The 19,543-nt window shown below is 43.1% G+C and overlaps 1 protein-coding gene across 2 annotated transcripts in view; it reads right to left on the bottom strand.

Annotated features, from left to right (window-relative positions):
- Positions 1–19,543, bottom strand: part of ALDH7A1 (aldehyde dehydrogenase 7 family member A1) — a 52,244-nt gene that overhangs the window by 22,406 nt on the left and 10,295 nt on the right. The window contains exons 4-9 of one of the 2 annotated variants that reach the window (XM_050794535.1): positions 17,141–17,221; positions 15,455–15,578; positions 9,371–9,503; positions 8,155–8,199; positions 3,815–3,892; positions 1,341–1,438 (exon numbers count right to left, since the gene is read on the bottom strand). In XM_050794535.1, coding sequence (XP_050650492.1) covers positions 1,341–1,438; positions 3,815–3,892; positions 8,155–8,199; positions 9,371–9,503; positions 15,455–15,578; positions 17,141–17,221 — 559 coding nt within the window. The remainder of the gene's footprint in view (positions 1–1,340; positions 1,439–3,814; positions 3,893–8,154; positions 8,200–9,370; positions 9,504–15,454; positions 15,579–17,140; positions 17,222–19,543) is intronic. The other variant, XM_050794537.1, reaches the window with a different exon arrangement.

Raw genomic sequence — 19,543 nt, 5'->3', positions numbered from 1 at the left:
AACAGCCAAAAATCGATAGCCAGTATTATCCTCGAAAACCTTGGAAATCATTCATAAAGCACAGTACAGTATACAAAGCTACGTCTATACAACTCTTTTCAATCATGTATCCATGATCCATATCCATGATCCATATATATGATTCATATACATGAAAGAGCAGATTTAAACCTTCTATTCCACACTCACTGTAAGTTCTGTGCTCAGTGCTCCTGTTTAAATGATGACATTTTTCTCACCACTATACTAATGAGAAATGACATTTTTCTTATTTAATTTGCCAAACAGGACTAGTACAATTTGATAAGTGTAAAAAGTAAGTAGAGGTTCCTCTTCAAAGACTTTCCTCCCCATCTAATTAAAACTAAATAACTTCTCTTAAAAGCAAAATTTATTCAAAGACCTGTGCTTCTAAATATTTGCCCTGGCATGCTTATACTGGTCCAAGTACACATTAGGTCATAGCCTGTTCCTCTTCCTTATTTAAAAGTGTTTTTACTTTTCTCAGCATTCCTCAAGTTACTTTCTCCTTCCTTTGTTCTCCTCTACCTTTGCCTCTTTTAAAAAGTTCTAAGTTGCTAGCCAATCGGGACCAATACAAAATGTGAGGTTCCACTCCAGCCAGTGGAAACCGGACATAGCAGTAGAGTGGACGCATCAGGTTATAAATGACCCTGTCTCCTTTGTCCAGTGTACTCTCGTGCCAAAACTACTGGCGAGTGTACCCTTTCTACAGGAAGTAAAAATGGCCTTACTAAATAAATTTATGTTCAAGTACTATTTCTTTACAGTATGAAAAAACAAACATTTCAAACATAAATATTCTACGTGATTCAATTATACCCATTTAGAGAGAAAATGACTTCCTTTCATAAATTTTTTTTTAGATGGAGTCTCGCTCTGTCACCCAGGCTGGAGTGCAGTGACGCGATCTTGGCTCACTGCAAGCTACACCTCCCAGGTTCAAGTCATTCTCCTGCCTCAGCCTCTCGAGTAGCTGGGACTACAGGTGCCCGCCACCACGCCCGGCTAATTTTTTGTATTTTTAGTAGAGACGGGGTTTCACTGTGTTAGCCAGAATGGTCTCATCTCCTGACCTTGTGATCCGCCTGCCTCGGCCTCCCAAAGTGCTCATATTTTCATAAATTTTGGTATTTAAATTTAAGACTTCCCTAATATTCAACTGCTAATAACTGTACCCTTTTCTTTTACTTAGACATTCAAATAAACATGACCACTGCCTCCATGGAAAAGGTTGAGGGGAAAACAAAAACTCAACTTTCAGATTTCACCTCCATATTCGAGAGAATTACAATCCTCATTAGAAAGCCAACACTTACCAAACCTCTCCTGCACCATCAGGGCCACCTGTTTTCCCACCTGAGTGCTCCCAGTGAAGGACAGCAGGTTCACTCGTTCATCTTTGGCCATTGCTGTGCTGCAAGGGAACAGACATGGTCGGTCACCCAAGCAGAGAAACCCAGCAATGACAACTTCTAATGGTACCCAGCACTGAAGTGCCCTTGGAAAAGCAGTCCCTCGAAGCTACAAGAAAGTCTGTCCCAGGGGAGCAAGGGAACGTCTTCAGGAGAAGGAAAAAAGTTTTTCACAAGTAGAACCATATGGCAGAAGAGGCTAACCTGCTGTGAATAGAAATCACCAAGGGAAGTTGTTAGGGAAGAAAGTCTTTCCTATACTGAGTGAGTGACTGGACAATATGATCTTAGCATTTCCTTGCTGAGCATTCCAGTTTTACAGACTTTTAACTGCTGTGTAATTCCTTTAAGGATTAAAACTTGGCCAGGACTAGCCTAGGCAACACGATGAAACCCCGTCTCTACACAAAATACTAAAATTGGCCAGGTGTGCAGGCATGCGCCTGTAGTCCCAGCTATTTGGGAGGCTGAGGTGAGAGGATCACTTGAACCTGGGAGGCGGAGGTTGCAGTGAGCTGAGATCGAGCCACTGCACTCCAGCCTAGGTGACAGAGTGAGACCCTGTCTCAAAAAAAAAAAAATAAAAGAATTAAAACTTAAAAGCCTGTAGGGAAATATCCTAAAGCAGGGGTCCCCAAGCCCCAGGATGCCGACCACTACCAGTCTGTGGCCTATTAGGAACCAGCAGGAGGTAGGCAGCAGGCGACCCAGTGAGCATTACTGCCTGAGCGCCACCTCCTGTCAGATCAGCGGCAGCATTAGATTTTCATAGGAGTGTGAACCCTATTGTGAACTGTGCATGCAAGGGATCTAGATTGCATGCTCCTTATAAGAATCTAACTAATGCCTTATGATCTGAGATGGAACAATTTCATCCTAAAACCATCCCCCTGCCGTGGTCCACGGAAAAATTGTCTTCCACTAAACCAGCCCCAGTCCCTGGTGCCAGAAAGGTTGGGGACCGCTATCCTAAAGTATTCCTCACGGAAGTTGACTTACAAAGGCTATGCTAGGATTTCCAGTTGCTTCTAAGGAATGCAAATCAGACATTACTGATTTGAACCTCTCTGTTCCTAGTTCAGTGCTACAAAAGGTCCAGTGTTAGCCAAGCGGGGCAGCCATAGCATCAGTCTAATGTAGGGCTGTACGGCTTGGCTCAGTTACCTAGGTCAGTCTTCCGAGGTTCAACCTAGCAAGCATGAGCACTAATACTCAAAGTGGCTGCTGCTTAACATGCTCTTGCATATACCACCATAATTATCTGAGCTATTGCAAGGCCAACACAAGCACTAGATACCCAGAATGCAAGAAGTCAAAGGCCGACTCATGTTTTAAATGACACTTAGATAATATTTCACTCTGCATTGTACATGTGGGAGTTGTATTTTGTAAAATTTTCTCATTAATATGAAAAACAGAGTAACTTATTGCTCCTTTTTGAGATTGCCCAGTAAGTACAACGGTATATTAAAAGTGTGGGAAGGCGAGGAAACTAACACTTTAGCCACACCAGTATGGGTTGTAAGACTTGACTCCTGGAAAACTCACCTAATCAAAGTCTAAGCTGATAAGAACCTCAGCTTTTATCCCAGTTCAGCACAATTATAGTCCACGTCATCTTAGTATCATGCCAAGTAAAAGCAGCAAGACACAAAAGGCCACATATTATATAACTACATTTATACAAAATGTCTCAAATAGGCAAATCCATAGAGAGAAAATTCTTTAGTGGCTGTCAGGGCATGAGAGCAGGGGGAATGGGAAGAGACTGCCAACGGGTATGGGATTACTTTCTGGGCTCATCAAAATGTTCTGGAAAAAGATAGTGGTGATAGTTGTACAATAGCCTGAATATTTTTAAAACCACTATATTGTACACTTTAAAAGAGAGGATTTTATGGTATACAAATTGTGAATTATATGGCAATTTAAAAAGAAAAAACAATTTTACTAAAAAGAGGCTGTGTTCCCAGGGTTTCCTTTTTCGGTCAGCTGAGAAACTCAGACAATAGGCTAGGTTCTCGGCAGGCAGTGAGACCCCAGACTACAATTTCATAGCTTTCTTTGTAAGTAAACACCTTGACAAACCAAGTGTCAGGAAGTCACAGGCTGCCCCCCATTACAGCAGTTTGTTATTTCAGGATATAAACACCTTAGAAACAGTACCTCTGGGCAATTAAAAAGACGATTCTTATTCATCCTCCAATAGAGGTTAGGCATTAATACAATAAGAACCCAACAAACTCCATAATAATAATGATTTCAAAAACCATTCTCAACTCCTTAGTTAAAAGTGAGTTCATTATTCTAGTAACGATGATTCTAGTTGGTGAACCTGGGGTCCTTCAACAGAGGATGCTCTCAGCCTAATAACCTACCCAATATCTGCTCCACCACAAGTCAAGGAACAAATCGCACCAGGCAGCTTGTTGTCCTCCAGAACCTTGGCTATTATCCTAGAAAGGAAAAAGCAATTATTGAGGCAATAATTTAATTTCTGAAGTCATTTTTTTAAAAACAAGGAATAAATTGCAACCACTTGACTCTCCTTTTTTCAACTTTCTCTCCCATCCCTCAAATATACTACTCTCTTGCTTTTTCAGCCCACTTTTCAATTTCTAAGTCACTGTTCCTAAATGGCCTTCTAACATTAAGAACACTCTTATACCAGACTCTGCCCTCAAACATTCAGACCTGGATTTCTCCTCACATATTGAAAATGCCATTTTCAAAAAACTATTAGCAGAATTTTTTTTTTTTTTTTTTTGTCCTAAAAGAATCTTGAGGCCAGGTGTGGTGGCTCATGCCTGTAATCCCAGCACTTTGGGAGGCCGAGGCTGGTGGATCACTTGAGGTCAGGAGTTCAAGACCAGCCTGGCCAACATGGTGAAACCCCATCTCTACTAAAAATATAAAAATTAGCCAGGAGTGATGGTGGGAGCCTGTAATCCCACCAACTCAGGAGGCTGAGGCAGGAGAATCGCTTGAACCTGAAAGGCAGAGGTTGCAGCGAGCTGAGATTGTGCCACTGCACTCCAGCCTGGGAGACAGAGCAAGACTCTATCTCAAAAAAAAAAAAAGAATCTTGAGAAGAAGAAAAGAACATAGAACATAAATAGAAGACACAAAGCATTGTTTAAGTAGCTCAAATTGTCATTGTTTTCAAGAATTTTCTACCAAACTATGAGGACACATCTGGTTCAAGACAGCAGACTGATCACTGGGCCATTTATTTATTTATTTAATTTATTTATTTTGGTCTTACACAAATCTATTAAAATGTGATTACAAAGGAAAATAAAAAGGAATAAGACCTAGAACGATGAAGGAAATTAGAGGTGGTCCCCACCAGCAAATAAGAGATTTAAACACACCTCTGCAAAGCAGAGTTAGAGAAGTTGTAAAGCACAAATTGGGGAAGAGGACGGGATCCTCAAAACCTAAAGTAAATGCCACAGACACAAAAGAAGGAGCTGGGGCCACCCTGCAGAACCCTGAAAGAGCTTGGGGCTAGTTCCCACCAAACCATGTCAGTCAGAAAATATCAGCGCGCTGCAGGCTACAGAATTGTGGACAAGCAGAGGTTTTTCTCTTGTTAAAATGAGAAATACATTTAAATGCTACTTAAATCTGATTTTGAGTTATTAAAAAAAAAAAATGGCTAAAATAATTCTGGTTTCTCTGAAAAAGGATTCCATTCATTTTGCGTTTCCAGAGGACCAATAGAGCAAAGGTTATCTTCATCAATCATCTTAACTTACTGGCTACTTTCCAATTTGTTTAAACTTCAAAAAGACCCAAATCCCATACTCACTTTCATAGAAAAGGTACCATTATCACACCTAAGTTCCCCTAAAATACGCTTTATAGCTGTTTTCTTTCTTCCTTCCAATCCAGGATCCAATCAAGGATCATGAACTCCAGCTCTCATGTCCAAGACCAGGTTTCAGGATGTACAATTCTTTCCAGGGATTTCGGGTGTCTATATTGTCTGCACAAGTAGACTGTACTTTCTTTAAGGGCAAGGCTTTTGTTTTGTGCCTATGGGTAAAGGTTAACAAACCCCTACCCCTAAGATGAGACTCTAACTTTAAGTTGAACTCTAGCTCTGTTCTCCTTGTGACCTGGAAAGTGTCAGAGTGTCGTCAGTGTTTCTTAGACAACCCGGCTTACGGTAAACATGACCCCTTGCCTGGTCACTTCCATCTGAACTGGGATAACTATCTATGAGCTATTAATGGGAATGCCATGCTTTTTGGCCTTTCCTGAGTGCAGTGACACTTGTAACTGCATGTCCCTGTGGCCCCTGAAAGCTACGATTGTTACAAGAGATTTTTGTTTCTGTGGGGCATTAGGCTTTAAGCCAGGGTAAACCCCACACCTCTCCAATGTGGCTCTCACTTCCTTGTACCTACGTGACTATGACAAGAACACTGATTGAAGAGGAATACCTGATGCCACCCTCCTGACAAGCTATGCTCCCGCACTCTATCCTTCTGAATACACAGAAGAACCATATGTGGCCTGTGGTCATCTTAGGAATCTGAAAATTTAGTTGAACTTAAGAAGACCTCCTTGTGGCACTGCATCACCCTTAGTTAATTCCAGCAAAATTTAGCATCATCTGACTTACTATCTTCCATTACAAAAGCAAATCACATTTTCAATGCTTTGAAAACTATCAACCCGCACATAAACTCTCACACGAACATTTCAAATTCTTCAACTCTTTAAAACAAAAAAAAAGCTTAAAGCAAAACCGGTATCAAAATGGACAAAATTTTAACCAACTACTTCGTAACAATTGTTAGTTCACTACTTCCACATTAATTATTCTGCTGGTTTTTTGTTTGTTTGTTTTATTTTTAGGCCACGGGCAGGGGTTCATGCCTGTAATCCCAGCACTTTGGGAGGCCGAGGCAGGAAGATGACTTGAGGCCAGGAGTTCAAGACCAGCCTGGACAACATGGTGAAACCCCATGTCTACTAAAAATATGAAAATTAGCTAGCCGGGCACGGTAGCTCACGCCTGTAATCCCAGCACTTTGGGAGGCTGAGGCGGGCAGATCACGAGGTCAGGAGATTGAGACCATCCTGGTCAACATGGTAAAACCCCATCTCTACTAAAATACAAAAAATTAGCCAGGCGTGGTAGCACATGCCTGTAGCCCCAACCACTCAGGAGGCTGAGGCAGGGGAACCGCTTGAACCCAGGAAGCGGAGGTTTCAGTGGGCCGAGAGATCACGCCACTGCACTCCAGCCTGGCAACAGAGCAAGACTCTGTCTCAAAAAAAAAAAAAAAAAAAAAAATGAGCCAATCATGGTGGCATGCACCTGTAATCCCAGCTACCTGGGAGGTTGAGGCAGGAGAATCGCTTGAACCTTGGAGGCAGAGGTTGGAGTCAGCCAAGATTGTGCCACTGCACTCCAGCCTGGGCGACAGAGCGAGACTCTCTCTTAAAAAAAAAAATTAGCCTGGCATGGTGACCCACACCTGTAATCCCAGCTACTCAGGAGGCTGAAGCATGAGAATCTCTTGAACCCAGGAAGCAGAAACTACAGTGAGCTGAGATGGCCCCACTGCACTCCAGCCCGGGCAACAAAGACTCTGTCTCAAAAAAAAATAAAAAATAAAAATTAAAACAATTACCCTTGCTCTTTTCCAGCCCACCACTTTCCAATTCCTAAGCCACTATTCTAAATAATTGTCTAGGCTGGGCGCAGTGGCTCATGCCTGTAATCCCAGCACTTTGGGAAGCTGAGGCAGGTGGATCACGAGGTCAGGAGATCGAGACCATCCTGGTCAACATGGTGAAACCCCATCTCTACTAAAAATATAAAAATTAGCTAGGCGTGGTGGCACATGCCTGTAATCCCAGCTACTTGGGAGGCTGAGGCAGAAGAATCACTTGAACCAGGGAGTAGGAGGTTGCCGTGAGCTGAGATTGTGCCAGTGAGCTCCAGCCTGGGTGACAAAGTGAGACTCCATCTCAAAAATAATAATAATAATAATAATCTTCTAATATGAAGAACCCTCTTGCCCACAGACTCCACCCCAATTTCTCTACTAATAATTCTGAAATCAGAATGCAGACCAGGCAAGCAATGGAACATCAAAGGTACATCCTAATCCTACATGAGAAGGCACCCTAACTCTATACATCCTCCAAATTCCAGAATGATACATCAGTCACATTGCTTTTATGACTTAATCAGAGCTCCCAAGTTCTCAAATACAAGTAAAACACTAATAATTGTTTAACCAAAAGATGCAATACATTTCAGTGTTAGATGAATCAGCAGATTAGTATAATAATCAATTTTGTTAACACTCTCTTAAGCAAAAGCAATGTAAGTATTAACTGTATAGAAATCTATTCTCAAAACCATTAACTTGTTGAATAGTGAGAAAATATAGCTCCTAAATTGCAAAAATTTCCTTTCCACTGAAGATGCTTTTATTTTCCAAGTGACAAAATAATGTCTGCAAGTGTTCAATCAATATGTCAATATCTGGCATGTTTCCAAAGAGTTAAATTAAATGACATGGCACTGAAAGCACTCTGTATATAAAAATAATATTACAAGCAAAGGAGAAAGAGGTTATCCAAATTCCATGCTATGTGACTCTTTGATATCAGATTAAAAAGTCATGGCTATTAATCACCCTTTCGATATCATTCCATACCCAGGAAAAAGAAAGCCACACGTACTTACTTTGTGACAGCCACACTAATGAGGGAAGTGGTTGGAGCTCCTTTCCTTAAGAAGGTTAAAACAAAAAAAGAAAAAGAAAAACTTATTGACAGAAACCATAAATACCTTTTATTATCAAACAGACGCAAAAGTGTGAGAAAACGCTCTGTCCAATCAGACAACTGACAAATGAGTCTAGTAACTGAAATAGAAATCTGTCCTTTAGCTGGGTGTCTTTGAGACCTAAGGAACAACAAAACTTTCATGAACACAAAAATGGCACCGAGCAATTCTGAATCAGCTTGCTGCACTAATCGCAGGAATCATTACATTAACCTCAGCCAATTATGGGAAATGAGTGAAGCAGAAATCTACCAACGTGCTGCATTAACTAAACTTTCCTTGGAAAACTCAGAGAGCCGAGGAAAACTACACAATGAGCCTTTTTGGATTAGAATGTTGGAAAACATGAGTTTGCTTCACCACATGGTGCAAATTATTAGTCCTCCCAAATATGTCCTATTTTATAGTTTTTGAATAGATTCAACTGAGTACCACACATTTAAACTAAATTAATAACTAGTGGAACAGACGTAAGCAAAATGAGCCAAAAACAATTGTCCTGATTTTTCTCATTTAATTTCTTCCACTGAACACAAAAGCAAAAAACAAGTAACTATTTGCCATCTATAATATACAGACATTTTTACTATCAAATATTTTGTAAGTTGAAAAATTTAAGACCTAAATGAGAACACTGACCAAGTGCCTCAGAATTACTTGGGAGTTTACTATCAAAGTTTTACTAGCCAGGTGCAATGGCTCACACCTGTAATCCCAACACTTTGGGAGCTGAGGCAGGTGGGTCACCTAAGGTCAGGAGTTCAAAACTAGCCTGGCCAACATGGTGAAACCCCATCTCTACTAAAAATACAAAAAATTAGCTGGGTGTGGTGGCACATGTCTGTAATCCCAGCTACTTGGAAGGCTGAGGCAGGAGAATTGCTTGAACCTGGGAGGCGGAGGTTGCAGTGAGCTGAGTTCACACCATTGCGCTCTAGCCTGGGCAACAAGAGTGAAACTCCATCTCAAAAAAAGATAAAATAAAGTGTTATTGATGAAGCCAGGTGTAGCGACACACACTTATAATCCCAGTTACTCAAGAGGCTGAGGCAGTAGTATCTAGAAATGCTATTTTTATCACTCACTACTAGAGAGGAAAGTGAGCAGGTCTTACCAGAGGCAGACATTTCCACAGATCATGGCAATGGCATTGTTCCAGCCATACACTGCCACGGGGAAATTGAATGCCGTGATGATTCCAACCAGGCCTACAGGATTCCACTGCTCAATCAGCGCATGGCCAGGTCCTGAGAACAGGAAAAGGAAGCAACATGCTGAAGCAAGTTAATTTAATGCCCATCAAGTTAATAAGAACAAATGTATAGCAGACCGGAGAAGATTTCAGGTGCCTTATAGTGGGATATTGCTACACAGCCGTGGGATATTGGTACATTAACTAATGTACAACAAAAGTGGTTATTACTATACTACCTTGTAAATCATAATGATATTCATTATGCCTCTGATCTTCATAGGACTCTGCATAGATCAGAGCAGTATCAGTGCACCTGGGAGACAAGGACACTTTCTAGAGATGATGGCTGCCCTAGGTGGTATGAACACAAAGGGCAGAACATGACCAGGGCACAGGGACTTAGGCCCACGTTCTTTGTTTTGTTTGGTTTTGAGTCAGTCTCACTCTGTCACTCAGGCTGGAGTGAAGCGGCGCAATCTCAGCTCACTGCAACCTGCACCTCCCAAGTTCCAGAAATTCTCGAGCCCCAGACTCCTGAGTAGCTGGGATTACAGGCACACACCACCATGCCCAGCTAATTGTTGTATTTTTAGTAGAGAAGGAGTTTCACCATGTTGCCCAGGCTGGTCTCAAACTCCTGACCTCAAGTGACCTGTCCACCTTGGCCTCCCAAAGTGCTGGGATTACAGGAGTGAGCCACCACAACTGGCCTCCCATATTCTTTATGTTACCTGATGAATCCCTGGGCCAATATCTCTGAATTCGAGACAAGATGGCTCATTTATTGGTGGAAGATGGGACGGGGGAGTTCTAATAATTATATATATGTTGAATAAATGAATTATGCAGGCCAGGCGCGGTGGCTTACGCCTGTAATCCCAGCACTTGGGGAGGCAGAGGCGGGCGGATCATGAGGTCAGGAGTTCGAGACCAGCCTGACCAACATGGTAAAACCCTGTCTCTACTAAAAATACAAAAATTAGCCGGGTGTGGTGGCACGTGCCTGTAATCCCAGCTACTCAGGAGGCTGAGGCAGGAGAATCGCTTGAACCCGGGAGGCAGAGGTTGCAGTGAGCTGAGATCCTGCGATTGCACTCCAGCCTGGACAACAGAGGGAGACTCCATCTCAATAAATAAATAAATAAATAAATAAAATGAATTATGCATATCTTTACATTCACTATAAGAAAACTAAAAATACAAATAAGCTTAACAGTGGCTCATGCCTGTAATCTCCAGCACTTTGGGATGCTGGGACAGGAGAATCACTTGAGCTCAGTTTGAAACTTGGATGAACATGGCAAGACCCCTGTCTCCACAAAAAAAAATTAAAAATTAGTTAGGTATGATTGGTATATGCCTGTAGTCCCAGCTACTTGGGAGGCTGAGGTGGGAGAACTGCTTAAGCCCAGGAGGTTGAGGCTGAAGTGACCTGTGATTGCACCACTGCACTCCAGCTTGGACAACAGAGTAAGACGCTATCTCCAAAAAAAAAAAAAAGAAAGAAAAGAAAAAGAAAATACAAACAAAAATATTGTATTTTAAATACAAACTTTAAAGTCACCCATTATCCCTCAAGGTGTTTATTTTAATTAAAGGCAGCTGGAACAGTATAGAACCATACCACAGGAATACAAGGGTTCACAACTCCTGGTTAAAACCACAGATCAACTGGAAAGGCGGCTGTCCCAGCCATCAGTCTTTCTGGCCACACTCATACTGCTAGCTAGGATGGGGGACCATACCAGATGCAGCACCTCACTCCTGGGCCCTCCTTAATCTAGGCACCTTAATCCCTAGAGATGAAGTGCTGGCACAGCCTCTGCCTGGTAGGGCTCTCCTCCTCTCCTGCCCTCCCATCTCTGCCCTGATGTCACCCCCTTGCTTATAACCCTCTGGAGTTTGGATACCTACTGTAGCTATTCTCAGAATAAAGTCCAGTCTCCTTGTCAGAAAACATCCCTTCCCAAGGTTCTCTTTCCAGTCCACCTGCCCTACCACTGTACCCTGCAGCTGTGCTGAAGCAATGCAATCCCCCCAAATAAGCCAGACTCGCCCAGCTTTCACACAGGCGTCTTCCTTCTTTAAAACAACTTCCAGCACTCCACTCCTTCTCCTCTTTGTCCCATTTGGGACCTTACCTTGGCTGACCTTCTCTTGGAGGCCTTCCCCGACTGCACTCACGAGGCTGGGTTAGGGGCTCCCAGCTACGTGCCCACCATCCTACCGTCTACTCCCTCATATTACTTACCATGATGGAGTATGCTGGATATAATTACCTGTTTATTTATCTCCCACTGTAAGGTAAAATTTATAAGCTTATAAATCCCTTGAGGACAGGGACTATGCCTTATAGATTGAGTATCACCTAGTAGATTATCCGGCACCTGATAGATGCTCCGTAAGTATTTATTGAATTAATAAAGCCAAAGTTACCCCAAAGCTTCTACATAGATGAGTAAACTACTTAAAAAAAAAAAAACCAAAAAAAAAAGTGTAGGCTAGGTGTAGTGGCTCATGCCTATAATCCCAACACTTTGGGTGGCCAAGGCAGGAGGATTATTCCAGCCAAGGAGTTCTAGACCAGCCTAGGCAACATAGTGTGACCTCGTCTCAACAAGAAAAATTTAAAAATTAGCTGGGCTTGGTGGCGTGTGCCTGTAATCTCAGCTACTCAGGAGGCTGAGGTGGAAAGATTGCTTGAGTCCAGGAGGTCCAGGCTGCAAGGGGTCATAATCACACCACTGCACTCCAGCCTGGGTGACAGAGATCCTATCTCAAATAAACAAACAAAAATGTACAAGCAACTGAGAAATGTTTTAATTGTGAGGCAGGCATCATAGTAGGTATAAATCAAAGGAGTTACCTGCTTGCACATGTACATGTCCCCAAATTGGAGGTTTATTAACCTTTTTTTGAAACGGAGTTTTCCTCCTGTTGCCCAGGTTGGAGAGCAATGGCGTGATTTTGGCTCACTGCAACCTCCACCTCCCAGGTTCAAGCGATTCTCCTGCCTCAGTCTCTCAAGTAACTGGGATTACAGGTATGTGCCACCACGCCCAGCTTATCTGTATTTTTATTAGAGATGGGGTTTCTCCATGTTGGTCAGGCTGGTCTTGAACTCCCGACCTCAAGAGATCCACCCACTTCTGCCTCCCAAAGTGCTGGGATTACAGGCGTGAGTCACCGCATTGTTATTAACTTTTTTTAGCTGGAAAAAAACTCCTGAAAGTGTTCAATGACATAAAATTAATATTGGATAACGGGAATCATTGCTAGATATCTAATTAAGGACATTAACTGTATATTAAAAAGACTCCCCCAACTCTTTCTACAAGAAGGGAATTTACTTAATATCTGGAGAAAAAGAGAAAAATATGATTTTTTTAAAAATGTTTATTTCCTGATTATAAATGTAACCTAATAACCATCATGGAAATTTAGAAAATATAGAAAAATAGAAGAAAATCCACTACTAATAATTCTGCCACAGAGATAACCACTGCTACCACTTTAGCATACATTTCTATCCCAGCATTGCCAATACAGACAGTCACCTGTTTTGCTCCATCCACATTGCAAACATCACAAATCGCATAAACTCTTAACCGCGTTTTTTTTTGTTTTTTTGTTTTTTTTTTGAGATGGAGTTTCGCTCTTGTTGCCCAGGCTGGAGTGCAATGGCACGATCTTGGCTCACGGTAACCTCCACCTCCCAGGTTCAAGTGATTCTCCTGCCTCAGCCTCCATAGTAGCCAGGATTACAGGCATGCGCCACCATACCTGGCTAATTTTGTATTTTTAGTAGAGACAGGGTTTCTCCGTGTTGGCCAGGATGGTCTCTAACTCCTGACCTCAGGTGATCTGCCCGCCTCGGCCTCCCAAAGTGCTGGGATTACAGGTGTGAGCCACCATGTCCAGTTTTTTTTTTCTTACTCTTGCTGTCATCTTATTATCTTCATTGTTAAAACCTCAGAGTATAAGATTGGTTCTTACAGAACAGCTTGTAATAGCAAAACACTGAAAACAACCCTACATATACATCATTTGGGAGCTGACTAAATAAATTATGGTCTCTTTATATCAGAATAGACAGCAGCAGACACAGATGAAGGAAGCCCCTTAATAGACTAACATGAAAACAATTTCCAGCCTGATACAGTGGTTCACACCTATAATCCTAACACTTTGGGAGGCTGAGACAGGCCGATCACCTGAACCCTGGAGTTCGAGACCAGCCTGGGCAACATTGCCAAATCTCACCTCTACAAAAAAAAAAAAAAAAAAAAAAGTCAGGTATGGTGGCGTGCACCTATAGTCCCAGCCACTCAGGAGGCTGAGGTGGGAGGATGGCCTGATCCCGGGGTTGTTAAGGCTGCAATGAACTGTGATCGTGCCACTACATTCTGGCCTGGGCAAGACAGTAAAATCTTGTCTCAAAAAAAGAAAACAAAAAAACAATTTCCAAGATATATTATTGAATATAAAAGTATAAAACAGAATGTATAGTTTGCGGGCGGGCACAGTGGCTCACGCCTGTAATCCCAGCACTTTGGGAGGCCGAGTCATGTGGATCATGAGGTAAGGAGTTCAAGACCAGCCTGGTCAAGACGGTGAAACCCCACCTCTACCAAAAATATAAAAATTAGCTGGGTGTGGTGGTGCATGCCTGTAATCCCAGCTACTCGGGAGGCTGAGGCAGAAAATCGCTTGAACCTGGGAAGCGGAGGTTGCAGTGAGCCGAGATCACGCCACTGCACTCCAGCCTGGGCGACAGAGCGAGAGTCAGTCTCAAAAAAAAAAAAAAAAAAACAAGAATGCATAGTTTGCTATATATTTGGCTGTACAAGCTCTAAAAAAGATACACAAGGGCCTAGCAGGGTGGCTTACGCCTATAATCCCAACTACTGGAGAGGCTGAAGGGCAGGATCACTTGAGGCCAGAAGTTTGAGACCAGCCTGAAGAACACAGCAAGATCCTACAAATATAAAAAGGACACACAAGAAATTGAAAGCATTCACTACTTCCATGGTGTACTATGGCTTAGCCACAGGGGTAGGAGGGAAACTTTTTATCCTTTACCCTTTTATTGCTTTCTAATTTTCTGATATGAATCTATCACCTCTTCAAAAAAAATTAACATTAGTATAATTTAAAAACAAGTAAATAAAACCTTCCTGTAAACGTGTGGGTCAGGGGAAGACAACCTTCACAAACATTATTTTTAGTACATGCTAATAGTCTACTAAAATTGACTTAGATTTTTTCCCCTTATGATTCGACATTTAGGTCATTTCTAATGTTTTTAATTGATGCCACAATGAACTTCTTTACACATAACTTCTGTCTCATTTCAGATTATTTACTTAGATTCTTAAAACTGGGCTCTTTAAAGTTACAGCTCTTTGGGCATATTTCCAAATCATTTTACAGATGAGTTAAAAGTGTCTAACCATGCACTTGCCAACATTAAGTTTTATCTTTAAAACAAAAACGTTCTTGATCTAACATTTTCATATTTTAATTTACATTTCTTTGAAAGATTGAGGATATTTTCACCTATTTATGTCACTTTAAATTTCTCTTATGGCCGGGCGCGGGGGCTCACGCCTGTAATCCCAGCATTTTGGGAGGTTGAGGCGGGCGGATCATGAGGTCAGGAGATCGAGACCATCCTGGCTAACATGGTGAAACCCTGTCTCTACTAAAAATACAAAAACATTAGCCGGGCGTGGTGGCGGGTGCCTGTGGTCCCAGCTACTCGGGAGGCTCAGGCAGGAGAATGGCGTGGACCTGGGAGGCGGAGCTTGCAGTGAGCCGAGATGGTGCCACTGCACTCCAGCCTGGGCGACAGAGCAAGACTCCGTCTCAAAAAAAAAAAAAAAAAAGAAATTTCTCTTTTGCACAGTCCATAGCCAGAGTACTTTTTTTTTTTTTTTTTTTTTTTTTTGGAGCTCTGTATATCAGAGTACAAAACTCAGCTCAACCAATTTCATTGCTTACTTTCAGAAGGCAAGATAGGTCCTCCAATCATCCGTGATAAACCAACAGCATAGTCACAGATATCCACATACTCCTGAACTTCACCCACACCTTCCACTAAGATTTTCCCCATCTCCAAAGACACCTAGAAATATAAAACGACAAGCAGAATTTTTCCAACAGAATTCACATTATAAACATTAAATTAAAGAAAGGGGGAAGCAAAACATATTTTGTAAATGTAATAAACTGAAGAAAGTCTGTTTTATTTCCCAAAGAAATTTCAAACACAAGAATTGCCTTCACTTTTTCCTGTCTACCTTGTTAATCTTTCCTCTAAGGAAAGAATTTTTAAAATACATTAAGTACAACCGGGCACAGTGGCTCATGCCTGTAATCCCAGCACTTTGGGGGGCCAAGGCAGGCGGATCACCTGAGGTCCAGAGTTCAAGACCAGCCTGGCCAACATGGTGAAACCGCATCTCTACTAAAAACACAAAAATTAGCCATACGTGGCGGCGCACACCTGTAATCCCAGCTACTCGGGAGGCTGAGGCAGGAGAATCACTTGAACCCGAGATGGAGAGGTTGCAGTGAGCCAATATCCTGCCATTGCACTCTAGCCTGGGTGACTCCATCTGGAAAGAGCAAGACTCCATCTCGAAAATAAATAAATTATTAAATAATAAATAAATAAAATATAAACTACTTTTCTTAAAAACTCATCTACCCAAGTGTGGTGGCCCACGCCTATAATCCCAGCACTTCGAGAGTCTGAGGCAGGTGGGATCACCTGAGGTTAAGAGTTCAAGACCAGCCTGGCCAACATGGTGAAACTCCATCTCTACTTAAAAAACACAAAAAATTGCTGGGCACAGTGGCTCACGCCTGTAACCCCAGCACTTTGGGAGGCTGAGGCGGGCAAATCACGAGGTCAGGAGATCGAGACCATCCTGGCTAACATGGTGAAACCCCGTATCTACTAAAAATACAAAAAAATTAGCCGGGCGTGGTGGTGGGCACCTGTAGTCCCAGCTACTCAGGAGGCTGAGGCAGGAGAATGGTGTGAACCTGGGAGGCAAAGCTTGCAGTGAGCCGAGATCGCGCCACTGCACTCCAGCCTGGGCGACAGAGCGAGACTCAGTCTCAAAAAAAAAAAAAAAATACAAAAACGTAGCCAGCCGTGGTATAACAAGCCTGTAATCCCAGCTACTCAGGAGGCTCAGGCAGGGAAATTGCTAGAACACGGGAGGCGGAGGCTGCAGTGAGTCAAGACTGTACCACTGCTCTCCAGCCTGGGTGACAGCGAGACTCCATCTCAAAATAAATTTTAAAAAACCTCACAATCGGCGGGGCGTGGTGGCTCACACCTGTAATCCCAGCACTTTGGGAGGCTGAGGCAGGAGGATCACAAGGTCAGGAGATGGAGACCACAGTGAAACCCCGTCTCTACTAAAAATACAAAAAATTAGCCGGGCGCGGTGGCAGGCACCTGTAGTCCCAGCTACTCAGGAGGCTGAGGCAGGAGAATGGCGTGAACCCGGGAGGCGGAGCTTGCAGTGAGCCGAGATCGCGCCACTGCACTCCAGCCAGGGGGACAGAGCGAGACTCCGTCTCAAAAAAAACCTCACAATCTTATATATAGAAAAGCATGACAGCCTTATTCTCCACTCAAAGAATTGTGTATATACTACAAAAATACTTTACCAAGCTTCCTAGTACTTGGATCTTCTCCCGCAAGGCATCGCCAATCTGTCTTACAATTTCTCCTCGTTTTGGAGCAGGAATCTAAGAAAATAATGCAATTTTTGTGTCTGATTCAAAGCATAAATTCATGTCTGTAACACAGTATTGGATGTGTGCTGTAAAAGAACAAAGTACAATCATATCAAAGACTTTTGATCATGTCAAGACTGTGATATGACCAGACACTAAAGCTAAAATAAGAAGCAAGGCATTCCTAGAGCAAATACCTACTGGAAGGCACAGAGGAGAAGAAAAGGCAACAAATAACTACAAATTGCCATCAGGGTTATAAAGACAAAGGAAATAAAAAGGAAGCTGAGGAAGAGAAAAACAGCAAGATTGGAGGGGAAATGGGTAAGTAACTTTACCTAAAAGGTTGGCAGGAGGCCCGGTGCAGTGGCTCACACCTGTAATCCCAACACTTTGGAAGGCTGAGGGGGGGCAGATCACGAGGTCAGGAGTTCGAGACCAGCCAGGCCAACATGGTGAAACCCCATCTCTACTACAAACACAAAAATTATCTGGGCATGGTAGTGTGCGCCTGTCATCCCAGCTACTCGGGAGGCCGAGATGGGAGAATTGCTTGAACCTTGGAGGCGGAGGTTGCAGTGAGCCGAGATCGTGCCACTGCCCTCCAGCCTTGGCAATAGAGTGAGACTCCATCTCCAAAAAAAAAAAGAAAAAAAAGGTTGCCAGGAAAAATCTCAAAGGAGGTAATATTGAAGCTGAAACCTGAAGAATGGGAAAAGTAAGTCATAGGAATATTCTTCCCAGGGATAAGAAAAAAACATGTAAGAGGGATCCATGGAAAATAAAAGCGGCTGATTGGGAAAGCCAGTATGTCTAAAGCCAGAAGCTTGTAAGGTGTTAGAATCTTACTCCAGGTGCAATGTGAAGTCTTGAATGGCTTTTAAGGTGCAGAATAAGAGGATTTGCTTTAATTTTAATATGCTATCAGACAAGTAGAGGATATGTTGAAGGGGAAAAGAGTAGAAGCAGGGAGATCAGTTAAGACTGTATTATAAGGCCGGGCGCGGTGGCTCAAGCCTGTAATCCCAGCACTTTGGGAGGCCGAGACGGGCGGATCACGAGGTCAGGAGATCGAGACCATCCTGGCTAACACGGTGAAACCCCGTCTCTACTAAAAAATACAAAAAACTAGCCGGGCGCGGTGGCGGGCGCCTGTAGTCCCAACTACTCGGGAGGCTGAGGCAGGAGAATGGCGTGAACCCGGGAGGCGGAGCTTGCAGTGAGCTGAGATCCGGCCACTGCACTCCAGCCTGGGCGGCAGACCGAGACTCCGTCTCAAAAAAAAAAAAAAAAAAAAAAAAAAAAAAAGACTGTATTATAGGCCAGGCGCGGTGTCACATGCCTGTAATCCCAGCTTCGGGAGGCCAAGGTGGGTGGATCATCTGAGGTCGGTAGATCAAGACCAGCCTGACCAACATGGTGAAACCTCGTCTCACTAAAAATACAAAAAATTAGCCAGATGTGGTGGTGGGCACCTGTAATCCCAGCTACTTGGGAGGCTGAGGCAGGAGAATCATTGGAACCCAGGAGGCGGAGGCTGCAGTGAACCAAGATCATGATCATGCCACTGCACTCCAGCCTGGGCAACAAGAGCAAGACTTCGTCTCAAAAAAAAAAAAAAAAAAAAAAAGATTACAGAGACTTAGTCTTAAGATTGCAGTGGTAGCCGGGCACGGTGGCTCATGCCTATAAACCCAGCACTTCGGGAGGCCGAGGCAGGCGGATCACAAGGTCAGGAGATGGAAACCATTCTGGCTAACATGGTGAAACCCTATCTGTACTAAAAATGCAAAAAATTAGCTGGGCATGGTGGCAGGCACCTGTAGTCCCAGCTACTCGGGAGGCTGAGGCAGGAGAATGGTGTGAACCTGGGAGGCGGAGCTTGCAGTGAGCCGAGATCACACCACTGCACTCCAGCCTGGGCGACAGAGCGAGACTCCATTTCAAAAAAAAAAAAAAGGATTGCAGTGGTAACAAGGGGAACAACAAGTGGATTCAGGGTCTATTTTGGGAGTAGAATTGAAAGGACACACAGATGCAGGAAATGAAGAGCATAAAAGAACTCAGGATGACTTCCAGGTTTCTAGCTTCAATAGCTAGGTAGATGGAAGTATAATTACTGGGATGAAGAAGACTTGAAGGGAAACATCAGGTTTTGGGGGTAAAGAGCACAGCTTATGTCATAAAGTTTGAGATGTGATTCATGAATGAGACACAATTTTTCCAACTGTGACCATTACTCCCTCTCTCCCATCAAGTTCTTCCCAATTCTGCCTCTTCTTCAAAGTACAGCTAAGGCTGGACGTGGTGGCTCACATCTGTAATCCCAGCACT

This window comes from Macaca thibetana, chromosome 6 (genome assembly GCF_024542745.1).
Source record: "Macaca thibetana thibetana isolate TM-01 chromosome 6, ASM2454274v1, whole genome shotgun sequence".
NCBI lineage: Eukaryota > Metazoa > Chordata > Mammalia > Primates > Cercopithecidae > Macaca > Macaca thibetana.
The sequence above is the reverse complement of the archived record's forward strand: the minus strand, read 5'-3'. Positions and strand labels throughout refer to the sequence as shown.